The following is a 26981-nucleotide window of genomic DNA, read 5'->3' on the forward strand; positions in this document are numbered from 1 at the left end:
ACAATGTTTAGACAACTTGTCTCTTGTTGTTAAATCAACTTCATGAACTTTAATTTCTGAGTTAAAACCAAAATAATTTTCTTATTGGCTTTAATTGCATTTTCAAGGCAGCAGGTGGACTTTCGTTGTCAAGTTAAACCACCTTAAATTGTTTTACAGTGCTTACATAAACGCTGAGTTGCTATGTGATGTCTCGGTTTTCCTTTTGCACATGCAGTCCCTTTGAGGTTGTAAAACATTCACACAAAAGTCTGACTGAACATTTATTTGTTAGTAATATGTAGAACTACGCAAAAGAAAAGCACAAAATTAGAAATGATATATCACTTGAGTAATACTCTATAATGAGATCTATCATCGCACCATAACTCATTATCGACGAACAGAAACAAGTTTGGTCCTGTTAGGTTGCAAAACAACATCCAAACCCTTCAAAAGTTTGAAATGCAGCCATAAATAATGAATTTTAATTAATTTTTCTAGAGGCTTTTAGAGCATCAAATCCTACAAAGCAGTTACAACACATGCAAAACAACTGTTAAATTTGGTTGTTTATGGCACTGCTGACTTAGTGAACTTAGTCACCCTTACAGCTCAAAGCAGAATATAATGATCAGAGGAGGCCAGTTATCCACATCAACTCCTTCAGCTTCTTGCAATTTATTGAAATTTGTATAATAAAAGAGAATAACCGGTGAAGATTATTTTTAAAAAGCAATGAGGAAGAGCTCTGTTATTTGGGAACAGAAACCAGTACAGAAACTAGTACAAGAAAAGAAAACAGAAACAGATTAATTGTTAAAATTTGCTTCAAAAGTGTTGGTTTTTGATATGCGTCAGACAGGCAGTTGCCCAGAGCGGCAGAAATGGTAGAGCGACAAGAACTAAAAACTAAAATCAGTCAGTTCAGTTCTGTCCTGAGCAAGTTTGATACAACTTGTATGAATATGCAGGACATACAAGTTATGTCCACAGCATATTCCGGAGTAAAGGGACACTTAGTTACCTATTAAAAAAAAGATCATTGGTTCAGTTTAATTTAATCTTTTTCTTAATAAAATAACAATTTTCCTCCAGGGTGATTCACATCCACAAGAAATGTAAGCCACAAGTTGTTTATTTCCAAAGTAGCTGGCTGTTCACAAAGTAGTGCACCCAAAATATTAATGGGAAGTTCAGTGGAAGGTAAAACTCTGCTAAAAAAGCATCCATTGTCAGCAGTGATGTTATCTGCTAGTGTTGGTTCACCTTGTTTTATCAAATCTTATGTCAGAAATCTTGGATCCCTTTATGCTTCCCTGGTTGATTTGCCAATTTCACTTTTTAGCAAGTCTTGGCACCTGCTCTTTTTGCCCAAAAAGTGCAATATCTTCTTTAATAACCTGGGTTTAAATGTGTTGGAATAGCCAGCAAACTGTCCTGGCCTAAACCACAAACTCATTTTCATTTTGGGCTAAATCAAGATCATGAATCCTCTTAAAGGGCCAGAATGTATTGACAAAACCTTTTCACTAGCTGTTAAAATATCAATGAATCCTTAGAATTAAATTATACTATTAAACATCTTTTCATCAGTTCCTCCAGGATTTTGTGATTCTTTTTGTGATTTTTACAGTAAAAGTGCTTGAGGTACTAATTTGAAAATATTTGCGTTTATTTATGTCAGGAAAGGAAACTTTTTACTCGCTGTATAGATCCTGGACTATAATCTGACATCAATTAAGGCTGAAGCAGCTGCTTAGTACAAGTAAGAAAGTTTTTGACAATTTTTGAGAAAAAAAATCTGCAATAAACTCCCAATTATGTATTAGTGCAAAAAAGTGTGTGGATTTGTTGATTTCCACAATAATTTTCAGGAAGGGAGAGGGACTGATTGACATAATCTGGCAGTAAACAGATAAAAACTGCATTGATTTGATTGATAACATAATATTTAAACACATTTAGTGTTTAGTCTGGAATCCAGAGGGCCACAGAAACAGCTGCGGTGGGCCAGATTTGGCCCACGGGCCTCGAGTTTGACACATGTACCGTAGAGACTCTAGAGAGGTTCATCAGGGGGAAGATGAGAGAGACCAGAACCAACAATACGGCTGCTGTTGCAGCAACCTGGGCTCCTTTAGAACCGCAGCTTCACCACAGGCTGATTGCTTCCTTTGAAGGAACGGAAACATTATACATTCAGCTGAAACCAGATATTTACATACACAGTTTTAAAAGAGTCCTATCTGACATTAAATCAGACTTAACTTTCCCCCTTTCATTCACATTATTTGAGTTAACTGCAGATGGATTTATTTCAACAGTTTCCTTCTGAGACATTATGGAAGCATCAAATAACAAAAGATGACAGGCAGGGAATTGTGTACCTTCACACGTCTGGGGACAATTTCCAGGTACCTGAAGATGTCACATTCATCTGTTCAAGCATAAACAGCCTGGGAACGTCCAGCGGTCATCGGAGTATGTTTTCATGTGCAACATGAGCATCACCAACAGACCAAAGAAAAACTTTATGAAGATATTGGCTGAAACTGATTAAAACAGAGTCATTATCCAGTGAAAGATGGCCGACACCAGCATGGGCTGAAGGGAAGAAGAGTAAAAACAACAAAAACACAGGAGGGATCAATAACAGCTTTGCACTTTGCACTTTTATCTATATGCCAAAACAGTTAAAATCAGATTTTATTGCTTTGTCTTTCTCAATAAACAAATGTTACAATTCTACATCTGTGGTCTGTGTTAAAAGTGAAGCATTCATGGCAGGTCCTTGAAGATCTGGGGACCATTGGATGTGTTTGGTTCTCTTATGCCTTGGGCCGGCTGAGTCCCATAGCAAATGACTCTGTTCACCAGTTCAGACTCAAAATCAAGGCAAATAATTGTGAGGCGCTTCTGGGGAGATAATCAAAGCGTGAAACCAAAGTCAAACTAAAGTATTTATTTAAGTATTAACGGCTTATTGATGAAAACAAGCTCCTAAAAAGTTACTTGTAACACTGTTTTCTCTTTAAAACAAAATGCACGAATCAACAGGTGTAGTTAAAGGCCTGGTGCTACACTTTTGTAGGTTGGAGTTGTTAAAGATAGAACACGCTGTATGCATGTGTGCGTGGAGTGGGCGTGGAAACGGGCACGACTGCTTCCCTGAGCGGAGCCGACGCGCTTCAGCCACATGAGCCAAAACCCGGCGGAAGAAAAGCGCACAGAACCAGAACAACCCCCGATGGGTCATCTTCACCCGTCGCGTCATCTGGACCCTCAAACTGGATTGTAGCTACACGCAGGGGGCGCTTTAAAAACTGAGCTACTTTTGTCGGGGTTTTTTTTTAAGTGACTTGTCATTTGGAGCGTTTTTCTCCTCCTCCTCCTCTCTTTGACAACAAACCAAGAAAGAATCGCGCAGCGATGACAGCCGTGATTCCTTCACCAATAAACTGCTGAGACTTCACCCTCCGTCGATCTTGCATCTGATTGCTGACGCTTCTAGAAATATGCAAAGGAGATACAGGATGAAATTGGTTTTAATAGCAGCCTTACTTGGACTGGTGAGTGACACTTTTTGTCCAGATTTTGTGCGTCAAACATGTTTCAAATCTTTACTTGTTTTAATTCAAGTTTTATAAATGTTTGTGAAAAAAAGTTTTCCCCCTAAGATGATCAAAATCACTGCCTTTCTTTAAAATCTCTCAGTTTAGTGATGAAGTGTCACAAATTGTTGCATTTTTCTGGCTTTCTCCGCCTTTGCACCTGTCTTGGACCGGCAGGACGGATGCCTGCAGCAGAGCAGTCATTCAGGTTGACACTTTATAGCTCCGACCGCTGCGTGGAGCCGCGGCTCTCCACCCGTCTCAGTTACATGTGCGCCCGCAGAGAGAAGGACAAAAACAGCGGATTCAGCCACACATTTACAGAAACCAGGCCTGATTCATTCACTTTCTGCCACTCCATGACGGTCTACTGACTGCAAAAGGAGCTTTTCTGTTTGTCAAGAGTCACATGACCTCATATCAAAACTTACACAAGAGTCAAAACAGGAGCAGGACGCTCTCCAAGCATGAGGGGAATTCAAGAGGAAGCCCAGCTGACAGTTGTGGTTTATAATACCTGTGATTTACCTTGAGGTTAAAGGAGGGGATACATTTTTCAGTTTCCGACGGCAAGAGTCTGTCCGGGTCCTGATTTAGGAGCCCGGTACATCACCAGCACATGACAGCCGCTCCCACTGGTGGCTCTGCATCCTCTGCTGGCTCAGCACATGTAATATTGATAGGTGCTGGACCACTCTTCCTTCTCCTCCTTCTCCTCCTCCTCAGTCTTCTCCCATCGTCTGCCTCTCCATCTTACCCTCGTTCTGCTTCTTCCTTCCCCTGTTTAAGAAGTGATGACTCAGCATTGCTTGTTGTCTGATTTTCTATGATCTCTGCTTGGTTTTAAATTCGAGTCAACTTCATAAAACATTTATTTTAGAATATGTGTTTTAAAAAAATTAAGCAGGCACAAAAAGTAAGAAAATTTGTATTCACTCATTTAAATGTATTTATTTATTACAATCTGTAAGTATTACAGAGTTATCCAGAAGGCTATTTTTCACCAGATGGTAAAAAAACCAAAACTAAAACTTTGTAATTATATAAACAAAATAACAATTACAAAATATACTAGCCAAAATGTACATAAAAAACATAAATGAGACAAGATGGCAGCAGAGGGGAGCTGGATGTTGACAACTCTGATTATTAATTTGCTATTAATTTGTTCTTAGTTGTACCTTAAATTTGTTTTAGACGCAGTTAAAGAAAAGGCTAATTAGTTGATTTCTTCAACATTGTTTCCTGTGTTGTTGAAAAACTTGTTGATTTTCTCTTAAATTGTGCTTGAAAAAAAGGAGCTCAAACTAAAACAAATTGGGTTGATTTGTTACATCAAATTTAGTTTGTCAAGCTTAATTTATTTACATTTATTGAACATGACAACTTAATAAACTTAATGTATTTACTTGGATTAACTCAGTTTTTTTTAAGGTAGTCATCTGTTTTCTTTTTTTCAGTGTTAGGAAAATTCATTCATTAAAAACTTGTAAAACAATCTATCAGTGTCCAGGAACGTTTAGTGGAGGCAGTATGATGCTGTGGGCTGGCAACTCACTCACTGAAAAACGCCCAGCAGAGCGTTTTTATCACACAATGACTCCAGAATTGAAGTGAAAAGTAGATAAATGTCAATTTTCATCAACTTGCATGTGTTTGAAGAATGGGTTGGCGTCCCGCAGCAGTGTTTGACCACCAGGAATCTGTACCAAGCTGCTGAACTGATGTCTGCTACATTTTAAATATATCTTTTTGCTTCCTTACAAATGTTTCGAAACGAACAGATTTTAGCTTAAACATGTTTGTTTTCCACTCAATGGCTAGAAATTTTACCCAAGTAAAAGTAAAAAGTAAAGCATGGTATAAGTATTCTCAAAAGCGCGTCATTTTTTTTCTAAAAAAGTTACCTTTTGAAGGCCTTCAAAGCCTCTTAAATTGAGGTTTGACATGTTGGTCTATAACAAGTCCTGAGGTTAACCCTGAACAGAGCAGTCAGGTCCATTAGAGCAGTAAAGCCGTGTTGAGATCTGATTTCAGCCTTCACTTCACACCAGTGTACATTTTGTTCCATCTTCAGGGACTCCACATTAAAACCAGCTTATGGAAGCATGAAAGTCGAGCTTCAACTTGCCAAAAAGGCTTGTTAGAAATCCTCATTTTCTATTTCACACGCCAAGTGCTCAAATGCCACCCTCCAATAATCTCTTTGCACCATTCATCGGATTCTAGCCAGCTGATGCGTTTTAATCAGGTGTTTGAGTCGGTGTTTTGTTGCACCGACACCTGGAGCTAAAAACGGGTCGAAGAGAGAGAGAGAAATAAATAAGCAGATGCCAAACACTGGACTCACTCCAAGTGTCATTTTAAAACGGGTTTGTTCAGATCATGGGAGGTTTGAGTGGAGGCGTGCGTCTGTCGAAGGGCGTGTGCGTTAAATTAGGGGGGCAGGAAAGGGGAAGTACGCAGCAGGCGGGCTTGATTTACATTTTAATAGCTGCTTTTGTGGAGTGTAATAGTGAGGCACAGCTTGTCTTGCGGTTTTGAGCAAAGTGAGGAACAATTTGTGGGAGACAAGAAGCATCTTTGAGATTCTAAATACTGTATAAAAAATTACAATGTTCAGGTTTTACCCCCCTTGCAGATTTAACCTGAGGGAGTGTGATCACTGGTAAAAAGGCTGTATAAACCAACCTAACCCTAAGAGATCAAATAATTGCACCCTCAGCCTAATAACTGAGTGTGCAACATTTATTTGAAATACAAGGTAGAGATCAGAGAGATGTTCTGCTCCACAAGCAGCTTAGTCATCCAACTCCATCGTTTTTGACTGTCTAATGTTTATTTATTTATTTGTATTTGTGATGTCACTTTAAATGTTCTTGGGTTTTTTTTTTAAGATTAACTGATGCGCTATTTGAGTAATTTTGGTTGGCTAAGCACTGTTCCAGTTTTGGATTTTTGTCACTTTTTGCTTTGTTTTCTACTTCTGTTCTTCCTTGGTGATTCTAGTTTTGTTTTTTCTTGTTTCTGGTTATTTTCTGTTGTTCTAGTTTATCATGTTTCTTTAGTCTAAGTTATCCTTTAGTGTTGGTATTACTTCCTGTTCCCCTGTCCCACTTCCTCTCCTGCATCTGGAATCAATCAGCTCATCAGCCCAGGCCTTTTGTTAAGCTCCCTAAGCCTCTCATTCTCAGCCACTACTTGCCGGATCCTCATGTCTACTCCCTTCACTTCCTCCTGTTCCCCTTGCCGGATCTTTTTACATTGACTTTTGGTTTTTGTGTTTTTGCTCCCTTTGCTTTTCGTAAGTTTGTTTTTTCATATTCTTTATTAAATTTTCATATTCACTGGCCGCTTCTGTCTCCTGCTTTTGGGTTCTACTTCAAACATCTTCCAACTCATGACGGCTCCAGGTTTTCTCCATTTGTGAATAATCCCTCTTGTGATTTACTCTCAAAACTCTAGAAATTTACCCTTTTCAGACTATTTAAGTAATCTCCTAATTGCACAAGTGAGTAATACAAAAAGAAAAGAAAAAAGAAGACAGTTAATTCATATTGCTTAATTTTATTTTCAACATATCCAGTTGGGTTTGGGTTGCCCTTTCACAGATTATCTGTCTCGACATGGTGAAAAATATATTTTTTATAAAAGTTGCACCCTGAAACGTTATTAAATAAAATTATTGGCTTTTCTGTATTAACTCAATTTATTTTGTTTGACAAAAAAAGCAAAAATACAAGAAATCTTTTCAATGGTAATTTGTATTTACTACATAACACATGTCAAACTCAAGGTCCGGGGGCCAAATGTGGCCACTGTAACTTTTTATGTGGCCCTCTGGACTCCACATTGTATCAATAAGTCTCTCTAGCTTTTCACAAATCTTCAAAATCCACATCTTTTCAGATTTTGTTGACATCTTTTTCTCAAAAATTGGTCAAAAACATTGGTTTTAATTGACTGCTGCCTCAGCCTTACTTGATGTCAAGTTATAGTCTGTGATCGATACAGTGAGTAACCTCATACATTAGTGCAAATATCAAAATTCCTATATATATTTATAAATTAGCACCACCAAATCTGTGATCTTTTCATTAGTATTTTAACAGTTTAATGTTTTATCAATACATTCTGACAAACCGGCCCTTTAAGAACATTCAGATTTTTGATATGGCCAAAAATTAAATGATTTTTTTTAGAGTTAAAAGATCTTCATCAATTCCCACAAACTCAATGACAGATTCTTGACCAGAAGGAGAATGTCGGAGAGCGAATGTCCAAGGTGAATCACGTGACCAGCCGCGTTAGGCGCGCCGTGTGTGTGAGTTCGCTCTCTCGCTCACACAGAAACTCATCAGCTGACTCAGAGGAGCCTGAAGGAATGCCCGGTCCTCGCTCTCCTGCCAGCTGCATTTCTCACACACCTGAACCCTGACAATTTACACAGAGCGTACCTCCTTCACTCAAAGCCTGCATGTGTGCGCACATCCCTTTACGGCGCTCAACTCGCTCACGGTCAGAGAACTGTACTCACGCAGGAGCAGCACTGCTCCGAAGTATTTTTACTCAAGTCAAAGTAAAATCCAAGAAATAACTCAAGTGAGGTAAAAACGTATTTGGTAAAAAAGTCTACTCAAGTACTGAGTAACTGATCAAATGATCAATCATTTAATATTTAAAAATTACATAATCAGACAAACAAAACATAAAGTTAAATAAAAATGTTGATATTTTAGGGACAAAAAGTGACTAAATCAGGCAAAAGAAAATGTTTCCAAATAAATTTTTCTCAATATAAACTTTAACAGAAACTGCAGGTGTCTGTCCGGTCAGGTTTTAGTGAAAACATGTTGGTTTTTCATTCAATGGGCAGAAAATCCAGGAATTTTACTCAAGTAAGAGTAGCAACACGTCATAATAAAATTAAGCAAAAGTAAAAAGTACTGCATAGTAAAAATACTCCTAAAAGTACATTTGTTCAAATAGTTTCTCAAGAAAATGTAACTGAGCAAATGTAACTAGTGACTACCATCACATGTTGCTTAAAAACCGTTTCTGCTGATTTATGGAGACACTTTGGGAAGCTGATGCTGATAAACGCTGAAGTAGAGCAGGAGTGTCCAAAACTTGTCTCTTAATACAGACGATGTGCAAAATCCTTACAGCGTTTTGGGTGGACTAACACTCGTGTCCTCCAACAGGAGAAAAGAACAACTAAATCATTAACTCCTGTTTTTGCTTGTATTTAGGCTCTTTTTTTTTTTTTTTAAAAAAAGAAAAGTTTGGACACTCCTTATTTTCAAACTTATCACCGCTCTTATCAGGTTTTACAAAATGATAAAGGCGTTCGCTGGATGAAAGATTAAAAACAGAGAGGTGGTGTGAGAAATGCTTTCATTTTTTAAAGATCACAGATTAACTTTTTACATAAACGTGGAAATTTCACGGTTGGAGCAAAGTGTTCTCATGGCTTTGTGCACAAACTTCTCTTTCTGTCTGTGAAGAAAGCAGAGTGACTTCACTTTGCATGGATGTGTTGTGTTCCTTCATTGCAGCTTCTCACTTACACGTGTAAATATTCAAACTCAGAGCCAGCCAGAGGGCTGGTGGGTCATTAACCCTTTAAGAGCTGACACTTGCAATAACATAAAGACTCAACAGATTAAATTCCTACTTCAAGAAGGAAAGCACTCGAAAAAATGTATGCACTAACCCGTAAAATATGCCTGCTGATACATTTTTATCACGATTTTGCTATAAAACATTGTTTGCCTTGAGGCTGTAACCTTTCCAACTGCAGTGTGGTTTTCTTTTCCTGATTGTCTCAACTTTGTTTAGAAGCCAGATGAAGATAAACAGTCTTGCTTTTCACAAGATCATGGGAAACTGAGAAAGAAGCGGAAAGTTTTCCAGGTTTTTTTTGTGTATGTTTGCTTTCCAAGCCCGGATCCAACTGCATAAGGACTAATATCTCTTCAGATCCTAAATTTATCAAAGGAAATCCCAAAAATAAGTTTGTTAGAGAGAAAGAAATGGAATGAAAAGAGAGAGAGAGAAAGAGCATTGTTTATTGTTTCTGCTTTCCCTTGCCAAGTATTTTTACTCTCATTTTCAGTGCAAATATCTTAGTAAATTTGAATTAAGAGAAAACTAACTTACAAGTAACTAATCAGCAAGATGTTGGAGCTTGTTTTAACTAAATAATTCCTTAATATTGCTGAAAAAGTCCTAGTTTCACTGGCATATATATTTACTTGTTACAAGACAATTTAGCAAGACAAACAAGACAAATTTGATTGATATAATTTGTCAGTAAAGAGATAAAAACTGCATTGATTCGATTGATAACATAATATTTAAGCACACTTAGTGTTTAGAATCGAGAGGACTGGATTTGGCCTTGAGTTTAACACATATGCCCCAAAATATTGGAAAAACATTTTAATTTGCACAATAATTGCACTTTCTTTTGATAGAGCAACACAAACCTTTGCACTTTGGAAACAAATGCATGAACTTTTTAAACCGATAAGCGTTTACGTGCACAGCTAAAGGGAAGAGAGCGCTCATTTGCTCGACCTTTCTCTCGATCCGCAGGCCGGAGCCGTGGCCTCTCTGCGCAGCTGTCCGTCAGGCCAGAACACGACCAGCGGAGAATGCTGCAAGCAGTGTCCACCCGGCGAGGGCGTCGTCACGCCCTGCGGTGCCAAGCAGACCGAGTGTGCGCCGTGTCTTGACAGTGAGTACCAAAGAAACATCATCTTCTCCGCCAAGTTCTGTGTTTGATTACACTGCCTGCAGTAAGAGCAGAGGAACAGAGAAGATTGGGATAAGATACACCATTTTTCAACCTTAGATTAGTTGCCAACTGATAAATCTGCATATTTATAACCCTGATTTTGCTGGACGATAAATTATTCCAGATCTTATTGCGATAAAATTGTTGCTTTGAGGCCATTTTCAAGTAATATAATGCTTAAGAACATATTCTGAGAGATCATCCATCCATTTTCTTTACACCCTTGTTCCTTGGTGGGGTTGGGAGGGGTGCTGGTGCCTCTCCAGCTATTGTTCCAGGTGAGAGGTGGGATCACCCTGGACAGGTCGCCAGTCTGTCACAGGGCAATACAGACAACCATGCACACACACTCACACCTGGGGGCAATTTGGAGAGGCCAATTAACCTGACAGTCATGTTTTTGGAATGTGGGAGGAAACCGGAGTACCTGAAGAAAACCCACACATGCACAGGGAGAACATGCAAACTCCATGCAGAAAGACTGGATCTGGGAATTGAACCCAGAACCTTCTTGCTGCAAGCCAACAGCTCTGCCACTGTACCACTGTGCAGCCCTCTGAGAGATCAGTAAACTTTAAATTATAATGAACATTTGACACTAGAACTGGAAGACGTTAAATTTCCTAAATAAATAAATAAAACTACAAACAAAATGAATTATGACGTCTCTGTAAACTGAATCATGCAAATGGAAATGATTGATCTTGTTTTAATTTGTCATATGATTAATTGATTTATTGTTTATTGTGACAGGCCTAATTGTGAATTCCTTCTAACAATCAGAATGAGTTTTTCTAAAAAACAAAAAGTTGTTTAACGGCTCAAAGCCACAATTCAGACTTTATGTGACGATCTGTGTTTTTGTGTATTTATTTCTTGTTTTTTTCTGTGTCCTTGTTCCCCGTGAGTCTCTGATGCCCTGTCCTCCCTCTTGGTTGATCCCAGCTGTGTCTAGTTTTCCTGATTATCCTCCTTGTGTATTTAAACCCACCTGTTCCTTGTCGGGTCCTCGTCTTATGACAGTTCTTGTCGCATGTCTAAGCTCTCCAGTTGAACTGCTAAGTCCTGGTTAGCGTTAGCGCTCGTTTTTCAGTCCTCTGTATACCAGTTGCTAGCGGTAATTAGCTGTGTGCTAACTCTCTGCCGTGCCGCCTGTGTTGGACTGTTTGAGCTTCCATCATTAAATCATCTTCATCATCATCATTATCTGGGTCTCGGCGTTCGTTCTCACCAACACACCGCCTCACGACACTTTATTTGTGCCCGAATCTAAAATGCTGCGTTTATGACCTCATGTTGAAGGTCATACACAGGATGACAGGTGTATAAAAACATTTACGGTCAAAGCACAATTTTTATGAAACTTATAATAGACAAAATTCATGTCAAGACTGAAAAACATTTCTTAAGAAATAAACAAACTTATATATGTATATTTCAGGATTTTTCCATCGTTTCAATCAGAATGATTGTAAACATGATCAGTTTTAAAAGAAAAAATCTTTTTACTCATGTAAAAGTTATCAAACATTAAAGAACAACATGCTTATCACATGTCCTAACATGTGTCTTTTACTAGTTTTTGCCAATTTGTTTATAACTTCTGAGGTTGGATTTATTTTTAAAGACACATACTTAGAAATAATATTCAACCCTTATTTTTAATGTACGGCTCTTAAAACTTTGTTTTCATAGTAAAAGAAACCAAACCACACAAATTCAGTTTTATCCTTATTATGCAGTCAATGAACACTTTAGGTACATTTTAGGTCTGAGGAAAATCCATTACAGGCTTCAGTTTCTTCTCAGCTCTTATATCTTGCTAAAAAGTTTACGTTAGTTTTTGTCTTATTTTAAGTGCATTAAGATATTTGCACTAGAAACTAGACCAAAAATATTTGGTAATATTTGGTGTTTTTGCAGTGTTTGTCCTAAACTCTGTGCAATATCTGTGTTTCCTCAACAATTACAGCGACAAAAAGCATAAATTATCATTCGCAAGCATCTTCTTTCATTCACATGAAAGTGCAAAAGAAGAATCAGAGCTGTGCAGCAGAGTGTCTTCCTGCACAGCTGCCCTCATCCTGGCCTTCGCCATGTAGGGAGAGAAGCTCTGGATGATGGATAGACATGAGGACAGTAGCGTAAAGAGGATAAAAGAGTGGGATCCGCTCCAGATGCAGCTGAACGGATCTCCAGAGGGAGACACTTAAAGCATCGGATACGTTATTGAACTATAATTAAAGCGGTATGCATTGTAAATTCAAATGGGACAAGCACAACCGGTGGCTGAAGAAGTCTGCATATTTTTAAGGATTGGCTCTTTGAGGTGAATTTATGCTTGAGAGTAACCATTACACGAGGTCAGAGGTTACCGTGTCCTCGGCGGAGGACGGAGTTGGTCCTCTGCCAGCGTTCCCAGAGATTTTCCACGTATGAATTCCCCAACTCTCCCTCATCCTGCCCAGGAAGTAGACGTCAACCTCTTTGGGTCAGTGAAACATTGTAAACCATAAGCGAAGGATTCAAATGAAGGTCATGAGAGAAGTCACGGAGATGGAAAAGTTATTACAGTGTCTGTAAAACGTCTTTGGATGGCTTGATACTGCACCTCAAATCAAGAGTCAAACCCCCAATTTTCTCCTTGTGCAGTTTGGGGTTAACGTGTCCTCCTTTCTCGGAGACATTCTCGGATGTTTTGTCTTTCTCTTGTACAACATGGAAGGTTTTAGAGGCGATAAATACCAGTCACACTCCTTTTTCTGCTCAGACATGAGCAAACGCACCATGACAAGCCATGTGCATTTAATCATGGACATGGAGAAACACAGATGGCTCTCTGTCAGATTTTATCACACAGCTACAAATTAAGATGGACTGATATAATGTTTAGCACAAGCATGTAAACTATTTATTTCGCCCTGGCTGAAAGGCGTTAAACTCTGACCTTTCAGCTGCAGAGCTTTTTAAGTACCTGCTTCTGAAACAATGACTAAGCTGTTAAAAAGCAACATTTTCATGACTGTCAAGGTTAAAATGTTAAAACGATTAGCTGTTCTTCCTGTAAATACTAGCATATTTGGGAAATAGTTGTAAAGATTGGGCTAATCTTTCAGAGAATACATTTAGGTTGCTGATACGAGTAAACATTGAGAAAAAAATAAAAATTTGGAGCTAATGTCCAGGTGATGTTAGCATGAGGTCAAATGCTAATATTAGCATTCTGGACATTAGCATATCTTTGCACTGGTTTGTTATTTCAAGAGGTAATATTAGTGGCTGCAACTAATTTTTCAGAAATTACATGTTTCACAACATTTAAAGCTTCAGAATGTAACTTTTATGAAAAAAAGCAAATATTCTTTAAAATTGTCACTATGTCATGACAGTGTAACATGAGACAAGATAATCTGTAAAAAAATTGAGCTCCATCTTCTCCCAGTGCTAACGAGAAACAACCAATCAGAGTCTGGAGGAAGGGCTTAGTGTTGTCAATCACCCTCTGGGTGGCGCTGCTCATCCTCCTCCTTCTGCTCCCCCTGCTCTACGCTGTGCTGCAGCTGGGAGAGTCTGTCGTAAATGCTAAGGCTAGTGAGCACAGCCACCGACAATGGCAGACAAACGGTTCTTTATTCTTCACCATTAGCACATTTAGCAGCACGTTCATGGGATTGATTGACGGCGCTAAGACTCTCCTCCTGGCTCTGACTGGTTGTTTTTGACCGGGAGCGGTGAATTCTTCAGAATTAGTAGCTCAGGTGAAGCAGATCGATCTTTTCACAGACTATCTGCCTCATAACATTATTCCACAACATGGTGACAGCTTTAACAACTATGTAAAAACATACATATATTTTTAACAAAAAAGTACAAACTGCAGCTTTAACAGTAAACATGGCATGCATTGCTATATTTTACACTAGGTAAGGTAATGTTTATATCGCACCTTTTCAGCAACAAGGCAGTTCAAAGTGCTTTACATGAATTAGAAGGAAATACAAACAACAAAACCGAAAGACAAAAAGGTAAAAATATAAGATGTTGAATCTCCATGTTTGAGTCTATTAGTAAGTATAAAGCTAAACGTTGATCTAAAGTAATAAGTTCTCCACATGTGGAGTCCCAGTTTCATTTGGGAAACTTCACGTTTACATTTTGTGGTGATGGGACAGGCATCCCTCCTAAACAACTGATTGCCATGTAAATAACATCTAATTGTTGCTACAGAGATGGCAGTTTGTGCTGCAGTTCCAGTGAGCTTTGGAGATTTATTTATCTTCCTTACCGTCCTCCTCTCTGTGTGGCAGCAAGATAAACGTTGGTCCTCATCTAGCCGAGTGGCTTACGGCTAAGAGAAATGATCGCCTGTGTCATATCATATTTATACCCAACGGTAACAGGAAGTCATGCATTGCTAATCAGAAGATCTCAGACTCTCTGATCAACTTAAAAGAGTAAAGTATGAGTTCATGATGCTGCATCATTCTGTGTCTTCTCCAAACAGCAGCCATTATGTTCTGTTAAATGTGTCCTTTATCGCTTTAGACCTGCTTGGAGTTTTTGTTGCTGAAAAAGTCAAATCCCTCGTCCCTTTAAGAAACACTTTAAGGCTGTTTAGACGCAGTTTTGCAGAAGGATGAATATGACAAGGGGGTTGAAGCCAACCAGAAGCTCTTCCATCCTGTAAATCAAGCATCCTGTGTCGGTTGACTTGTGAAAAAGGAAACAAGGGTTGCGTCTTCAACTTGTGATTTATTGACTGCAAACGGTTTGTGCAGTGAGTATTTAAGGCAAAAACACACCGCAGAGACAGAACAAATTACTGGACTTCAGTCTGTGGCAATTCATTCTATAGTATTGATCCTTGAAAATATAACAATGTCAAAATAGCATCAGTGTGTTTAAGCCGTTAGAAAAGGAGATGTTTATCACCAGACGTGTCCACTCAATTCAGCCTTTTAATCACAAATGTGGCTTCGGTTTTTAAAGTTTATGTGTTTTATTTCGTTAGCTTGACCTGCAGGTTACGAACATTCAGAAAAAAAACTAATTTCTGAGATGGTTTATTAAAGGCTTTACTGCTCTGTAGAATGGAGGAAACTCTGTACATTTATTTTGGGATGGTAGGACATGATATACTTTTTTTTTTCTTGCAAACAACTGGTGTGAATGCAACAAGCTAACGGTGCTGCTTTCATGCAAAATTGTCAACCTTAAAATGCATCTCCTACTTCTCCAGCAATGACCACTGGATGTTTTCTCTCTTCTTCTTTGACTCCCACACCTCAATCCTCATTGTGCATGGTTGCAGACAACCGCCTGTTCTTGGATAATTTGCCTATTTGCAGATTTGTATTGTAGAGCGCATCTAAAATTTTAAAAAGAAAAAGCAGCAAAAGGTCAGCTCAATGCTGCTTTGTACGCTGTAAACCAGCCAACCCAGTTGGCTGCAACAGCAGAGATAAGAAAGACTATGGAGGAAGTTCTGCCAATTCAGTTTCCACATTACATTAATGCATATTAAGACATATTTTGTGCTTGAACTATTAAATAGGCAGTTTTAAGCGATTTTAGTGGGAGTGACAAGTAAATGCGGATTTTAGCCACTACCCGGGGTCCTGTCTTGTTCGTCACAGTCACATTTTTTCTGCAATTCCTTTAACTTTGGATACCAACAAATCCTGCCTTATGAAAATATCTACCTTCCTTGGATGGCAAATACTTTTGTCTTTCCCATTTTAAAGAGTGGCCTAAAGAAAGGGACCACTGTGAAGTAGAAGAAACTGCTTTAGCTGCCTTTATCATACAGTTTGGTTCAAATAATGGTGGCATTTCTGATTTATTCAGAAACGGCTATTAACTGCACGTCTTTCAACCTTCTAAATAAACAAATGATTAAAAAAAATTCCAAGTGTAGAATTTGTTCATAAAGGCTTTTTTGTACATGATAATCAATGAGCTGTTACTCAATCTCTATAATTTCCCATATGTTGGAGAATGCAGAATTTTCTGCCACAAGTTTCTAGCTAGAGTTTCCACATAGGCTTCATTTTGAACAAATAATAACCAGAAGTTTGTCTGAAAAGCTGCAAAGGATATCCAAGTGTAAAACACCAGAGGAGTTTGGACGAATGAGCAGATAACTGGAGATAAAACAGAACAAGAGGAGTTGGAATGGAGACAAAGGAACATTTTTAGTCAAGAGTCGAGGCATCATGCACACACACACACACACGCACACACACACACACACACACACACACACACCATGGGCCAAAGTGGGCGACGTTAGAGTCCTTATTTGGGTGTTAAAATAAACGGAAAGACGGCATGTTTGACCAGTGGCAGCAGAACTGACATCTTGTCCTTCAGAAGGAGAACTCAGTCTGCTTCTCTCCCCCTTCTCCCATTTCTCTCTCTCTCTCTCTCTCTCTCTCTCTCCAAGCTGCAGCCACTGTTATTAATGTATTGACTTGCATTATTGATGCATGGCATTATGATAATGGCTCCAAGAGCCCTCATGGGGGACAGTCAGAGTAGTCTGAGTGTGTGCGTCTGTTTGAGCAGAGCAGATAATGGGGGGGATTGCAATACATGACTGGACACCAATGAGGCCTTGATGGTTTCTAGCTCTGAAAAAAGACAATTAAGCAAAAATGCGAGGGACCCACATTTGACACCATCAATTAAAAACACAGCGAACCGAGATTGGTCTGCTGCTCAGATGTCTCTGATTTCTTTTGTCTCTCTGCCTCAGGGTCTATCTCTTCTCATCTGTTTTAATCTCTGTGGCATCAGAGCATTTGGCGTTGTTGGTGGGCAAATACAATGCAGGCTGAGAACTTGATACGTACCTCCCACAAGCTCCTAAACGCCATTTCTTTCCTGTTTAGATTAATGTTGTATGGAAAATAGACTGATAGAAACTTTAAAAGCTTAATAAGTTGTATGAGAAGCACTTTTCTACGCGACAAAATTATAGGAGTATTTAGGTTGGTTTTATTGTGTTACGCAGGGAAGATAGTGGGAAAAAAAGACCGACAGGAAGGAGAGATATTATCTGTAAAATAGATTCTCCTGATTGGTTTTCACGTCGTTTACTCCCACATTTTACATCAAACAAGATCAAACAAGCAGGCAATCTCTGTGAATTAGCAGCTGAGTGTCCACATTAATAATAGTTAATGGTTCATGTTAAATAGATGACGTACTAAAATGGCTGGAAGCCATGACAAAACACAATTACACCAAACATGTTGAAGCTCTTTTCTAATACAGAGTAGCTTAATTTTTCTCTACTGTTTTGTGGGAGGAGTGGATTTCTGTTATTTTGTGTCTTACTTTGTTTCATGAATCATCCAATGACGGTCATAACTAGAACTTATTGATTTATTCTCAGAAAGTAAAAACAACCCGACCATATTCTCTCTTAATACAGTGCAATAGGATATGAAGTCTTCTTGTTTTGAGTTTTCTTGGATTCGGTTTACACTCCTTACCAGTAGGTGGCAGTAATCAGTAATCCTCCATTAAGTTGTTTACCAACAAACAACAAGAAGTAGAAGAAAAATTGATCACAGTCCCTGAACTGCAGCATCACAACATAAAAACATAAACATAAAAAACATAAAAATAACATAAAAATTAGACAAAATACTCAATCAGACTCGATGTCAGCAGCTGATGGAATCACTTTTAAGCTCCTTGCGAGGAAAATTTAGGTTAATATAAGAACTCTGAGAGAAAACACCGAAAATCTTTCAGAGTACTACGGAGGCCCCTAGGGGACATGGAGGATTTTTTTTATTTTGCGTTCCCTCACAATAATGTACTGATCAGTTCATGCGGCATAACTAAATACTGAACGTCTTTCTTACGGTGGCCCCGGCACTTTTTGCTATAAGGTTTCCATATTGTTTATATCTCGTTTGTGAGATATCTGAAGTTTTGCACCACAAACCTGTGTGCAAAATCAAAACAGGCCAAATATGGACTTTCCATTTTTTTCCATCCCTTATAAGATATAAACAGGGACTTTCTTTAAAAAGTAAAGAAAAAAATACATCCAAAGTATTTGGACTACTTCTGAATTATTTTCACAGGTTAATGAAGTCATTGCCTTGTGATGACTTTATTACCAGTTTGGTTTGTTGGTCTGAATGGCTAATAAAGGGCCTTTTTCATGTGCAGTTCCAGCTCAACTTTACACAGACATGCAGTGAATAAGTTGATTTTTAGTCAGTGTTTTGCACCAATGAGTTAAGAGAATACAAACACATTTTCATTGAGGCTCTTTAAATATCTGTATATATGTGTAAATGTCCATTTTAAATTGGAATTTGTGACTGTATAGAAAATAGAATCCAAAAGAAAAATTTTCCCCATGCCCTCTAGGGGGCGCCGTAGAATATGGGTCCTGGTTTTTTATGCGTCCTTAAATTATTTAAATTTAAACTCAAGTGCACTTGAAAACAACACAAATACACACAATATATCTGGCATTTTTAGTATAACTCTCCAGACCATTCCACAGTTTTATTCCCTGGATAGAGGATTTCTCTGCCCCTTTATCAACTCTCTCTTGGATGTTGGAAGGTAGCATGTTGGTAACATGTTGGTCATTGACAGCTACCAGACAGGAAATGGTCATTAGAGGAGAGGCAGACATGCAGCAAACGTCTCAAGAATCAGAATCAACCCTAGACAAACTCTACAACACGGGTCGTCCCAGAAATTTGTGTTTTGATTGAGTCCAGATGTTTTACATGAACCACAGCTGTAGCAGAATTAAGAAAAGTGAAAATAACGTTTTTAATTCAACTTCTAGGGTTGCAAATAACACTTGATTTATTGAGTAGCTCAGTCAGTGCAGACACGTCGTCCTTGAGTATTTCTGTCAGTTACTGATCCTGTGCAAATAAGATGTAAAACTCAACATCATATTTGATATAGAAAAGTTAAATTACCAAACAATAGATGATGCAACACTGTATTAACAAATAAATAAATGAACAAATCAAATCCGTTTGTGTGTCTTGAAGACAGAGATTGCGAAGTTATATTTGCCTTGCGATCTCTCTTATAATTTCATTTCTTTTGCTGTTTAGACTTACACACACACACACGTATGGACACACGCAAACACACTCGCTGCTTTTACAAATGGGTCTGTTGCATAATTTAGTGCATTTCCCAGTTCTCTATCCAGCTGAAATAGAATTCCATAAACCATGAAGTATCGATTGTAACCTTTGCAGATATGTCTGTCCGAGGATTTCTGGCAGGTGTTCAAAACATATTATTGATGTCATTATCATTCTCAAAAAAAAACCCCAAAAAAAACAAACAAACAAAAAAAAACATTTATGAAAATATGAAAATATTGCTGCTCACTTTTAGTATGAAAGAAATATTTTCCTGTACAGGCGGAGAAGTTTATACAGAAACAGTTTTGGGTTTATTAAATGAAGGCAAATGTGTGCTGGGGACTCAAAAGTATCAGCAAGTTTTGAACTTGCATGAATTTTATTACAACCACAGTCAAAATGGAACCAACTAAATTTGATTCTGTCTTTATTATTGATTCATTTGATTACATATTTCTGCATATAAACAGAATCGGTTTGCCTTGTACAAAGTCAAAACAAAAGTATTGCATTCCCTCACAATAAATTAGCAAATATACCCTAGTCTATTTCCTATACAGTCACGAATGTCAAATATAATGAACTGCTTAAGCTGTTCAAACCTTTTTCTTAAATGTGTTCCCAAAACTGTTATGCGTATACTGACATAAAACCAAAAAGGTGATCTTTCCTCCTGCCATTCTTCTTCCAGGTGAGACCTTCTCAGAAAACTTCAGCCACACAGAGAAATGTCAGCCTTGTACAAAATGCACAGGGCTGCTCCGCATGAGCACGCCCTGCACCGACACCAACGACGCCATCTGCACATGCAACTACGGCTACTACCACAACAAAATCAGTGATCGGTGTGAAGCCTGCACCAAATGTCCCGAAGGCCACGGCATGCTGTACAGCTGCGAGTCGGATCATGACACGATGTGTGAGCAGTGCGACGGCGACACTTTCTCGGACCAGGACAATTTCAGGGACCCCTGCATCCCCTGCACAACGTGTGACGAGGATGATGAGGTGCTGCAGGACTGCAGTCCTGTCAACGACACCATTTGCCGATGTAAGTCAATTATATTCATTTTTTCTACAATAAATTATTTGAATATACTGTTGACCATCTAAGGCTACGTTCACACTACAGCCTGAAGTGACCCAAATCCGATTAGTTTTGTGAAATAGGATTTTTCCAAATATATGTGAACTGCAAATGACCTGAAAGCGTCCCGTATGCACAGTAGAGGGCGCAATGACGTCAGTAGAGAGCGTCCTCAGTGTTTTACCAACCGCTATAAAGAAGAAGAAGTGCTCAGTGTTTGCGGAAGTAAACATGGATGCTAACGGTGGAGCTTAGCTTACGGTTTTGAAGTTGTTATCCAACCAGAGACAGAGGCAACTTATATACTTATAACTGGTTGTTGTTTATCTTCTCGCTTACACGTATCAGGGTGCAGAATAGTGACGTTTGTCGAGTATCAAGACCTGGCTGTTCAGATTCAGGTCACATTTGAAAAGATCAGATATCGGATATCCAAGTGGCCTGTGTCGCACTTTAAAAAGATAAAAAAACAACTTGTGGTGTTCAGACTGTCATGAAAAGATCAGATGCAGGTCGCATTAAGGCAGAAAAACATCGGATTTGGGTCACTTCAGCCTGCAGTGTGAACAAAGACTAAAGGCCTTTGCACTGAGGTGAGTTGCACAACAAAACACAACTCTACCCACTGAGGAGCAACGATTAAAAAGGAAAAATCGTCAAGATTAATAATTCTACCAATGTGTTCTTCATTCACAGAAAATATGGGGTTCAGGTATCGAAATGAATGGTCACTACAGAAACCTTTCCGGGGGGTCAGAGTAAAATCTTTCAAAGTAAAAATACACTGGAAGATGTCCAGTGTATTGATTAAAAAACTGCAACACTTTGGTTCCAAATCATTTTCTGTGGGAGAACCAAACATTTTCACCAGTTCACATGCAAATATCTATTTGCCTTATTGCTGCTCAGTTACCTTTTCTTATTAGTAATAAAACACGTTTTTTCTTTACGACGTAACACCCAACTTGGTATTTTATCTGTCGAAATCTAATTTCAGTATATATCCGCTTATGCAGATGACGAGATTAATTCCCTTACTTATTTTTCATGTCGATTTACTTCTGCTAAAGTTTGTAGCTGCACAAATCATTGGCTTAGATAATTTAAAATACCATAGAGAGCCTGATCCAATGGGCATCTCTAAAAACACGAAACGGCCAAGTCGGACAGTTCTGTTGAAATATTGCAGTGGATTGTTTTTTAATGTTAGCTTATAAACTAATTCATATGGAGTTGTTCTGTCTGACCAGTAGGCACGTTAATCAAACTTTTGTGCAGAGTGAAGTTGATTTACTGGGTTCACTGGCCAGGGTCACGCTGAAGTCAATGGAATATAACTGAGTGCATATTTGCTGAGCGGACAGTTCAGTGACTGGACAGATAATTCATCAGCCGCATTATCAGCTCATCTCAGTGCAACACTGTCTGCGTTGTTGGCCTAAATGCCATGCTCAAGCCTGTCTCGTTGTCTTCTTGGACTCATCCCCTCTCTAGGAACAAGGGCTACAGTCTTTTTTTTATATATATATTTTGGATTTCGTCAGGGTCATATCTGTAAACAGGGCTTCGAATTTTTCTTCTTTTTTTAATATCATTGGACCCTGTGGGTATCATGCTCCAAATCACAAATTCCTACAGACCGCAGTCACTTCTCATTCCGATGATCTGATGCCTCCCAGATTAAATCAACGCTTTTGTGAACTGACAATAAGGAGTCTGTTGATTAGCCATGCAAGCGCTCTGAACGATGTGATCACAGAGTTACCAGCTGAAGGCAGTCTGTTGTTCAACTCTGATGAACTTGTGTGGCCAGTGAAGAGCTTTGGGGATGCACGTAGATGCTGTCTTTAATTCAGGGTACGCTTCATAATTTTAACCATTTTTAAAAAAAGTCATAATACTGTTTTTGTAAATCGTTGATGCAAAGCTTTTGTTTTGACTTTTGTACTTCCTAGGACTTAAGATCTTGGGTTCAGCCTGTTTTACCCAATTAGGCTCCATAAAGGTGACAGTAATTATTAAACCAAGCTGAGATGCTGCGCAGAAATGTGAAATAATTTCCAAGGTTCCTATGCAATTTTGGAAAGTGTTTATTTTTATTTGACAGTTTTCCAGGTTTGATAAAAATTTGATTTTACGTATTTTTATTCTGCTATATTCTAAACCTGTAGTGTTTTTATTTATTTTAATTTTTTGAATTTTTTTATATAACTTTATATTTAACTATCAATTATCTTGATTTTCAACATTTTATCCATCAGAATTTTGGTTTTGTTAACTAGCTGCTCACTTAAGAATAAAATAAAACATAAATATTGCAGTTTTTAGGCTTTAGACGACTTGCAATTCAGGTTGAACTTGTGGTCTTTAAGCTGAATTGGTACTACTGGTGCAAGGTGTACCATTTGTACAATATGTACAAATAGAAGAGTTACTGTAAAAGTTTGTAATTAAAGTTTGTAGTTAAAGATTTTGAAATGGAGAAGAGAAAAACAGTGAAATGGCACTAAGCCACACTCTGAACAGCTAAGTTTAGCACCATGTTGTTTCTTGTTTTGTGAAACCAACAATAAAATGACTAATTTAGCAGTTTAAAAAATATAAATTTAAGTGTCAAAAAGTAGAAAACTTTCAAGAGAGAAATAATTTTTAAGTAATTTGCCTCATTGTATAACAAATTTGATATAATTCACATCCTTTACTTGTGATTAAACTGTAAAATCTGAGTGAGTGCAACGGTAATAAATTGTTTGTCGTCTTCCTGGCTTTAAAAGGAGCTTGGGAAATAGACCGCAGATGGATTAGGTTATTCGACAAGCAAAAGTGGAAAAACGCGTATTGATGTCTTCCACCAAGTGCCCTGCTACTATTAGCAACAACGCTTTAACGGCTTAATACCGGCTCTGAGTGGGAAGCGCGTTTGGCTGAATGATGCAGCCAAGATCAAGACACAAGAAGCCAGAACTCCAACGGTAATACATCCCTTCTGATAACAGAGCAACTCCAGATCATGATGAATGGGAATTAACTGTGATTGTAAGCATGATGTCTTACAGCCCACTGCCTATGAGCTTTATTGTCATATCCTACTCCTCCCTCTAACCCAATCATGTGCCTTTTATTTCTAATTCAATCTTTTTAGGGAAGAACACGCGTTATCGGCGCTGACGAATCTGTGGCGCTGCCAGATGTCCATATCCATTAATGTTGTAGAGTCAGGCGAAGCAGGCCTGAAGGCTAAACACAGCCAGGAAGGTAACAGGGCAAGCTGTAACTTGAGATACTAGAGACATAGTTTAGCTGTAGGTGGAAAGAACAGAACATCATTATTAATCAGATTATCCTTTGAGAGAAAGCTAGATATCCTGCTTCTCTGTTTTGATTATGCTTAAATTTAGCGTCAAGGGCAAATTTTCCCCTGTGATAATTTAAGATTTGTGCTATTTGGTGGGAAATACACCCAATTTCCTCCAACTCCTCCGGTGGGATAGTTCATGTTTTGAGTCACACTCACAAAAAATCCTCTGTCTTCATCTTCCTCTACAATACTGAGCAGGCCTTTACAGGCTGGCCTCCAGAGTTGACACTTTGACAGCAAGATGGTTATCTTAAGAAGTGTGATATGGCTTCCACTCCTCTGTAGGCCACAGAGCAAGGTCAAAGGTTGAAGATCATGGGAGGCTTGTATTTTAAGAGGGATTATCAGGCAGAGTGAGCTCCCACCAGAGCTGAACAACACGGTATATAATCCGTTCAGGGGTCAAAACATCAAATCAGCAACAGTGAAAATGAGGGTAAATGGGTAACAATTAAAGTAATAGAGCACAAATAACTCGATATATTCACAACTGCGACTCTGATCGATGTTTATAAGATAATTAGTCAAAGCATCTAGCAAAAAAAGTGAGGCAGTTAATTTTTTAAGTATAAAATAATGTGTTTTTTCTGCAGTATTATTCTTAGAGATTTCTCTATAGCATTACAGGATCTATGTACTCCAGAGGAGCAGTTTCCAAACTTTCCAGCTTCTTATCCACAAAATAAAAATATGAAAGGGTCATGACCCCGAATTTTGGTTGAACATTCAAGCATTTCTACTGTCAGTTAAAAAGCTGCACAATCTGCATCAACAAACAGTATATTAGCCAACATGTTACTTTTATTCACTTTAAGATCTTGTTTTTTTTTTTTTAACTATATTTCTAAAATGCAAGTGATTTCTCATAGTCATTTTTTGGTATTGGTATCATGACTCCAAGTGGACCTCCGCAACCTCCCCAAATTAACGGCTCCACATTGCAGTTAATTTATGTTTCAAGTTTATTTACACTGAACTAATTTAAAACAATGTAATCTCAAGTCCTTGTAGAGGACAGACTGGAAAATGAAAAATGCAATTAAATAAACTCAGTTCAATCTGTCTGTCAACTTACATTCACACTTAGTTCCAGTTAACATGAAATATTTACGACAACGAAAGCAATCGGTTTCAGTTTTTAATTTGAATTGGTAAAAAGTTCCAACAAAATAGCACTGTGTGTGAAGAAAATACAAAACACAAGAGATCACTTTAAACCTAATTTTGGAGACCTTCACCTTTACAACTGTTTGTTTGGAGGGTTGTGGTTGTTAAAAACATGAGACCTGTTCTTGGTTAATGTAGCAACATTTTGTTTTGCAACAGTGGAAACTTAAGATGATTAGCATCATGTCAAGATGGGGGCAACACGAGACTTATTGCCCCCATCTCAGAAATGTCTAAATCCTATAAAATCAGTAACACTAGGACACTTCTGTTGCATCAACTTGGCCATGTTCATACTGGTAGACCTGCAAACCATCCAGCTACACAGACAGTGGGACAGTGGCGCCTGCAGCTGTGCGTACCTTAGAGTTTTAAAATATTATAGTTATTGTACTTTATATTGTATTCCCCCTGTGCTATTCACAAGATGTTGGAATAAAAGAAAAATGATCTTTTGTGTCAAAATATTGTGTAGGTAGCCCACATCTACACAGGCATATGTCCATCATAAACCTTATTGTAATAGATACTGTTATTGTAATACTTTGTGTATTTGGCGGCTTGGCACTCTTTCTGTAAGCTGAATGTGATCATGCAGTGAAGCTAGCTAAAAATGAAGAAGTGGACATTAAACCCTCACGCAGTTTTAAGAAGGGTTGAGTGAACCCTGCCTGAACTTTTTATCCTGTGCGCAGTCCGCCTGCGTTTATTTTTGAAGCATCCCATCATTTCGCCACTGACAGACCATCAATGGCGCAAAAAGTGGGTATGCAGCGCATGCAACGCATAGGGGCGCTGCACCAGAGGGGGCGTCAAAACCCCGTCTGGAGGGGGCGGCGCCCCGATGATGCCTTCACATACACTTCACCACGCCCTTACGTTCCTTCACCTCGCGCACATGTAAATGTAAATGTAACGAGTTTTACCTTTCACGTGTCTTCGTCTCGGGGGTGGTAAACATACGGTCGCTCATACGGATAGAGCAACCTTATGTTTTCTACGCTCCTTCACCCTTGCGTACCTTCTTTTGCGGGGGGGGGGGGAGCGATTTATGTTTTCGCATCCACCTGAATAATATGTAGTTACGCCCCTGCAGACCATGACACCTGCCGCGCACTTCACCTGTGCCACGCTATAGTGGGAGAGTGAAACTGTTAAATCCATTCAAAACGTTGGTCAAAAAGAGTAGAAATTAAGCAAACATTATCGCTTCACCTCGTCCTCTTCTGGAAGTCTCAGACACACCACCTGATCCTGGGAATCATCCTCCTCCTCCCGTGGATCTGTCTTTATTATTTAGTGTAATTTATCAAAAAAAAAAGTAGGCTATGCAGGCTTAAGTGTGGCATGTGTGCTGCATTTGGACTCATTGGGCCTTGTGTGGATCAGATCTGCTATTTCTCTGCCATCGCATCACGTTGCGACAGCATTCATGAGGATTAGGTGCAATGATAGTTTTGTGCGCACCCTCCGATAATATCCTGCAGGCGCCCCAGGTTTCGATAAGTTAAGTGTTGGCCTGATCTAAGAACAATCATGTAGGTGGAAACGAGAGCTGATTTGAAGTAATGCACATTAATTCCACAGAGATTATTTCAAAATACATAATTAATAGGGGTGGAGAGCCATGCTAGCTCGGCGTTCCAAGGCCCTTTTATTGCCATTATTAAAGATGAATGAGTTGTGTTTGAGTTTGACAAAGTAGGTGCTGCCCGTTCTTATCAGGCTGAGGTTTTGGCTAACCTCCCTGCAGTGGTGGAGAAAGTACTCAAAAAATTTACTTAAGTAAAAGTAAAAAAGTACTGGCTTTTAAAAATACTTAAGTATT

General features: G+C 38.6%; 1 protein-coding gene and 1 long non-coding RNA gene across 2 annotated transcripts in view; one reads left to right on the top strand and one right to left on the bottom strand.

The window, feature by feature from the left end:
* The first annotated feature begins 3169 nt into the window (after positions 1–3169).
* The window catches only part of ngfrb (nerve growth factor receptor b), a 46127-nt gene continuing 22315 nt past the window's right edge, over positions 3170–26981 (top strand). The window contains exons 1-3 of the mRNA XM_015018766.1: positions 3170–3551; positions 10194–10335; positions 20233–20592. Coding sequence (XP_014874252.1) covers positions 3498–3551; positions 10194–10335; positions 20233–20592 — 556 coding nt within the window. The 5' untranslated portion in view covers positions 3170–3497. The remainder of the gene's footprint in view (positions 3552–10193; positions 10336–20232; positions 20593–26981) is intronic.
* LOC106937332 (uncharacterized) overlaps positions 3294–26981 on the bottom strand; it is a 27002-nt gene continuing 3314 nt past the window's right edge. Inside the window, exons 2-5 of the long non-coding RNA XR_001422365.1 lie at positions 21103–21201; positions 15224–15229; positions 5090–5092; positions 3294–3305 (exon numbers count right to left, since the gene is read on the bottom strand). This is a non-coding gene — a long non-coding RNA (uncharacterized LOC106937332). The remainder of the gene's footprint in view (positions 3306–5089; positions 5093–15223; positions 15230–21102; positions 21202–26981) is intronic.

The sequence above is a fragment of the Poecilia latipinna genome, unplaced genomic scaffold, assembly GCF_001443285.1.
Source record: "Poecilia latipinna isolate Pla-1442-1.1 unplaced genomic scaffold, P_latipinna-1.0 Scaffold2319, whole genome shotgun sequence".
NCBI classification, from domain to species: domain Eukaryota; kingdom Metazoa; phylum Chordata; class Actinopteri; order Cyprinodontiformes; family Poeciliidae; genus Poecilia; species Poecilia latipinna.